The sequence below is a fragment of the Pteropus medius genome, unplaced genomic scaffold (genome assembly GCF_902729225.1).
Source record: "Pteropus medius unplaced genomic scaffold, Ma_sr-lr_union100, whole genome shotgun sequence".
In the NCBI taxonomy this organism is placed as follows: domain Eukaryota; kingdom Metazoa; phylum Chordata; class Mammalia; order Chiroptera; family Pteropodidae; genus Pteropus; species Pteropus medius.
The window spans coordinates 839,541-845,919 of NW_024345872.1; the positions used below are offsets into that span (position 1 = coordinate 839,541).

General features: G+C 35.6%; 1 protein-coding gene across 1 annotated transcript in view; it reads right to left on the bottom strand.

Moving 5' to 3' along the window:
* Positions 1 to 6,379, bottom strand: part of CHRDL1 (chordin like 1) — a 140,142-nt gene that overhangs the window by 11,620 nt on the left and 122,143 nt on the right. The window contains exon 9 of the mRNA XM_039874772.1: positions 5,907 to 6,116. Within this exon, the coding sequence (XP_039730706.1) occupies positions 5,907 to 6,116 (210 nt within the window). The remainder of the gene's footprint in view (positions 1 to 5,906; positions 6,117 to 6,379) is intronic.

The window sequence follows — 6,379 nt, forward strand, 5'->3', positions numbered from 1 at the left end:
ACCCCCTTTACCCCATCTACTTCTCCTCTCACCTTTTCCCCCATCCTCAAGTAACCACTAGTCTATTGCCCATGTCCATGAATCTCTGTTTGTTTGTCCTGTTCGTTTGTTGCTTTTAGGTTTATATCCCACATATAAGTGATATCATGTAGTTTTCGACTTTTTCTGTCTGGCTTAATTAGCGTAGCATGATTATCTCAAGGCCCATCCATGTTGTTGCAAAGGGCAGTATTTCATCTGTTCTTATGGATGAGTAATACTTCATTGTATATATGTGCCACAGATTCTTTATCTAATTGTCTGTTGTGGGACACTTCAGTTGCCTCCATGTCCTCGTGTGATGAATAATGCTGCTATGAACATTGGTGTGCAAATATATTTTTGGATATGGGTTTTCAAGTTTTTAGGGTAATTGCCCAGTAAAGAGATTACTGGATCATATGCTAGATCAAGTCTTTGTTTTTTGAGGAAGCTCCATACTGTTTTCCATGGTGGCTGTACCAATTTGTAGTCTCACCAGCAGTAAATGAGGGTTCCTTTTTCTCCACATTCTCTCCAACACTTGTTATTTGTTCTGTTGATAACAGCTATGCTAACAGGTGTGAGATGGTATCTCACTGTGGTTTTGATTTGCATTTTGCTAATAGCTAGTGATGTTGAGCATCTTTTCAAATATTTGTTGGCAATTTGTATGTCCTCTAGGGAGAAATGTCTGTTCAAGTCCTCTGACCATTTTTTTGATTGGATCATTTGATATTTGTTGTTATTGAGTCATATGAGTTCTTTGTATATTTTGGATATTAGGCCCTTATTGAAGGCATTGCTTGCAAATATATTTTCCCATTCGGATGGTTGTCTCTTTACCTTGTTGACTATTAATTTTGCTGAGCAGAAACTTTTTAGTTTTATGTAGTCCCATTCGTTTATTTTAGCTTTTATTTCCCTTGCTTTTGAGGTCAAATTCATAAAATCTTCTTTAAGTCCAAGGTCCCTGAGTTTAGTTCCTATGTTTTCTTCTATGCGTTTTATGGTTTCAGGTCTTATATTCAGGTCCTTAATCCATTTTGAGTTAATTTTCGTGTGTGGTGATAGACAACAGTCTAGTTTCATTCTTTTGCAGGTGGCTTTCCAGTTTTCCCAGTGCCATTTGTTGAAGAGGCTTTCCTTTCTCCACTGTATATTTTTGGCCTTTATGTTGAAAATTATTTGCCCATATAAATATTGGTTTACCTATGGACTCTCGATTCTGTTCCACTGGTCTGTGTGTCTGTTTTTCTGCCAATACCATGCCGTTTTGATTCGTGTCACTTTATAGTATAATTTGAAGTCAGGCAAAGTGATGCTTCCAACCTCAGGATGGCTATGGCAATTTGGGGTCTTTTGTGCTTCCATACAAATCTGATGATTTTTGTTCTATATCTTTAAAAAATGCTGTGATGGGATTTTGATGGCAATTGCCTTAAATCTGTATAATACTTTAGGTAATAATGTCATTTTAACTATGCTTATTCTTCCAATTCAAGAACACAGAATATCTTTCCATTTCTTTGTATCTTCTTCGATTTCTTTTAATAGGATCTTATAGTTTTTATTATATAGTTCTTTCACATGTTTCGTTAGATTTATTCCTAGGTATTTCATTCTTTCTGTTGCATTTGCAAAAGGAATTATTTTTTTCACTTCTTTTTCTGACACTTTGTTATTAGAGTATAAACACTATAGATTTTTGAACATCGATTTTGTATACAGAAAATTTACTTTATTTGCTCATTTCTAGTAGTCTTCTTGTGTAGTCTTTAGGGTTTTCTATATAGAGAATCATGTCATCCACAAATAGTGACAGTTTGACTTCTTAATTTCCTGTTTAGATGCCTTTATATCTTTCTCTTGCGTGATTGCACTCGCTAGGACCTCCGATATTATATTGAATAACAGTGGTGATAATGGACAGCCTTGACTTGTTGATGATCTTGGAAGGTTTTTAGCTTTTCACCATTAATGTTGGCTGGGGGTTTGTCATATATGGCCTTTATTATGTTAAAGTACTTTCCTTCTATACTGATTTTGTTAAGTGTTTTGATCATAAACGGATGCTGTTATTTTTAAAAGGGTTTTTATGCATCTATTAATGTGATCATATGATTCTTATTCTTTAATTTGTTTATGTGGTGTATCACATTAATCAATTTGCGTATGTTGAACCATCCATGTGCCTCTGGGATGAAGCCCACTTGATCGTGGTGTATAATCTTTTTAATATGTTGCTGTATTCGGTTCGCTAGTATCTTATTTAGGATTTTTGCAATTGTGTTCATGAGAGATACTGGTCTGTCGTTTTCTTTTTTTGTGTTATCTTTGCCAGGTTTTGGTATCATGGCAATTTTGGCTTCATAAAATGAGTTGGGAAGTATTGCCTCCACTTCGATTTTTTTGGAAGATTTTGAGGAGAATAGGTATTAAATCTTCTTTGAATGTTTGGTAGAATTCACTGGTGAAGCCATCTGGTCCTAGACTTTTACTTTTTGCTAGGTTTTTGATGTTTGTTTCAGTTTCCATACTGCTGATCGGTCTATTTAGATTTTCCAGTTCTTCTTGATTCAGTCTAGGAAGGTTGTAATTTTCTAAGTACTGGTCCATTTCTTGTAGGTTATTAAATTTGGTGTTATATACTTTTTCATAGTTTTTTTGTATGATCCTTTGTATTTCTGCAGTGTCTGTCATATTTTACCTGTTTGTCCCTGATTTTATGTATTTTTGCCTTTTCTCTTTTTTCTTTTTGAGTCTATCCAGGGGTTTGTCAATTTTATTAACCTTCTCAAAGAACCAGCTCTTTGTTACATTTATTTTTTCTATTGTTTTTTGTTGTCGTTTTCAATTTCATTTAATTCTACTCTAATTTTGTTTACTTCTTTCCTTCTGTTGACTTTAGGCTTTATTTGTTCTTCCTTTTCTAGTTTTTTGAGATGAAGCATTAGGTTTTTTATTTGGGCTCATTTTTGTGTTTTGAGATAGGCCTGTAATGATATGAACTTTCCTGTTATGACCACTTTTGCCATGTCCCAAAAGTTTGATATGCTGTACTGTCATTATCATTCGTTTCTATGTATCTCTTGATCTCTCTTTTTATTTCTTCTCTGATCCAGTTATTTTTCAGTAGTATGTTGTTTAATCTCCATGTATTTGTGGTTCTTCCCATTTTCTTTTTACAGCTGATCTCTAGCTTCAAGGCATTATGATCAGAGAATATGGTTGTTATGATTTCAATCCAATTTTGGAGAGTAGTTTTTAAAAAATAATAACTTTTGTTATTTTTTCTAATTACAAAAGTAGTACACGTTGAAAATTTAGAAAATACAAATAAACTAAAAGAAGAATATAAAAATTACCCATATTTCAGTCACTTAAAGATAGCCACTGTTAACATTCTGCTATATGCCCTTTCTGTATTCTCTGGTCTAAATGTATTATAAATACTTTATTTTTTTAACAGAAATCAGAATCATACATATTGTTCTGCAGCTTGTTCTTTGAACTTAACAAATATATTGTAAACATCTTTCTGTACCATTAAATCTTGGTCTACAATGATTTTTAATGGCAATGTATTATGCCACAGTACAGATACACCATAATTTATTTAACTATTTCTATGTTAGTGGACTTTCAAATTGTTTACAACTTTTTACTATTTTGAACAGCACTGCAGCAAAAATCCTTGTTTGTATATCTGTGCATGTCTCTTATTATTTTTTTAGAATTCCTAGGAGTAGAACTGCTGAGCCAAGGAGTATGGAAAGTAAAGGTTTTAATACGCATTACCAATATGAGAGGCTAATTATTTAAAATGCAATGCCTGTTCTGTGTCCTATTCTCATACCTTTTTGATCATTTTACTTATTTAAATCATTTACATCAATAAAATCATAAGGGCAGAGTGAAAGGAGATTTGGTCTGAAGATTTGAGATTGAAATTGGAATATTATATAGTGGGAGAATTTATCTTACTTGGGGTAGTTTAGGTAATAGTTCAATCTGAAATTATCATGTTGTAGTATTTAAATGACTACAAGCTTTAGACCCTTGACCTAAGAGAAAGTTGTGTTGGTGGAATTACTCCTAAGTGACACCAAACGGTTTGAGGATCCAGTGAGATCATAGACTTGGAAGTTATAAAAGGTCTTTGTGGTTGGGTGTCTCCCATGTCCATATCAACCTCTGAATGTGCTCTCTCCCTACCCCTAATGAGTACATCTCCTCACCAGTTTTAATGACCCAATTCTCTATTTCAGATCAGATAGCTCCTGTCCTTCCTATCCATATCCTGCCACCTATTGACTCTGAAATATGAAGGCCATTATGTTAAGATTTTGTTTGTACCATTAATGCATGTTTCTCAAAGTTTAATGTGCACTAGAATCAACTGGGGGTGGGGGAGGAGATCTTGTTAAAGTGTAGATTCCGACACAGTAGGTCTGAGGTGGAACCTAAGTGTCTGCATTTCTAACTAGCTTCTAGGTGCTGCTGGTCCGCAAACCACACTTTGAGTAGCAAGACCATAAACCACTCTGGGCCTACTGCAAGAGTTCCCAAACTCATCTGCAAATTACTATCACCTGGGGATCTTTTAAATATTCCTAAGCACAAGCCACACCTCATATCAATTAAATAATAATCTCTGGAGATGGGATACAGGTATTTTTTAGAAGTTCTCTGGGAGTTTCAAAGTGCAGGAAAGTTTGGGAACCACTGACCCACATGAAATGCTCAAAAATATATATATTGAGTAAGTTCATGTTTGCCTGCAACTCATGAGTTGCCTAAATTGAAGGAATAAATTAGCTCTCTGCCTACATTTAAAAATGTTTTTTCGACTGTCTTTACAAAAATGCTTTGCAAGTAGGCATAAGAAAAGATAAATTCATGTCCTTGGAAGTGACTAATTCATTCACTCTTAGAATGTTGAAGCTAGAAGGACCTTAAGAAATAATCTACTCTAACTCTCTTTTTGCAGAGGAAACTGAGGCTCAGAGAGGTGAAATGACTTGTTCTAGGTCACACAGGAAACCAGTGGCAGAGCCAGGGCTAGAATACCTGATTATCAATTATACCCTGTCAACCCCAATACTATGAACTATATTTTTATCTAGTTCATGTGTTAAAACCTCCATTTAAATAATTAATTTGCCCTTTTTATCAGTTAATATTTTCTACTGGTCTGGAAAAGACAATGGGCTGGATGTGACCTGGATTCCAGGCCTTGGTTTTATGATCTATTTGTGTGTCTCTGGGCAAGTCACTCTATACATCTAAGTTTTCTTAAATGGAGAAATAATAATATCATGATAGGATTTTAGTCTTGGAAGGGAGCTTGGAGATCAACTGCTCTGAACTTTTCATTGCACAGATGAGGCAGATGAGGCCCATAGCAGATTTAGCACATTTCCAAGGTTACACAGAAACTTATACCAAGACCAGAAGCCACTCTCCTTTTACAATACCTCATCTGTCCCTTGTCTCATCTCAAAAGGGTATTGGATGTGATTGTGATTTGATGAGTTAAATAGTGATAGAAATGAAAGATGCTACTGTTCTTCCTAATCATCATCATCATAAGCTAATTTCTCTACTATTTATAAAACCAAGGCTTAAGTTTGACACGTAGGGCTACATGGGGCCAAAGGTATGGCTAACACAAGTAAATCTCCAGTCTGTTTCTTAGTAAATTTCTTCCAAGCAACAATCTTATCAGCCCTTTAAGAGAGGAGAGAGTAAGATTCATTATTAGTGGAACTATTATCATTACAATGATATCACAGGTTGATTATGTTTCTGATGCTGAAGAAAACATTGAGAATGACTATGTGGGAATCTCGGTCAATCAAAGGCAAGGTTTCTAACCAACGCACCTTTTGCCTTTTTACCTGGACACACCTTGCAGCACTTTCCATCTATTTTTTGAGGATATTTGCAGGGGTATCGGTTGGGGCAGTGGATTTTCTTACACTCTTGTTTGGTGACATTACAAGTACACAGCACACACTCCACAATGCCAAATGCCCGAAGGTTTGGGTGCCAGGATTCGCCATGGGAATAGGTCTTTCCATTGGAAACACACACTGTAAGAGAACACAGGACTGGAAATTAAGGCTAGGTAACTGAAACGCGCCTCTGTGCCCAGACCTCAAGACTTAAACCCTTTAAAACATCAAGTATTCTTTGTTTTTTACAAGGCCATGGAGATGCATTTAAAAGGCAGCCTCTTCTAAGCCCTAAGACAGCTTGGGCCTTGTTCTATCTATCCAGGTGCTTCAGCAGTGGCCTCTGGATGCTCACAAGTGCCTGGCAGTCTCTCTCTCTCTCTCTCTCTCTCTCTCTCTCT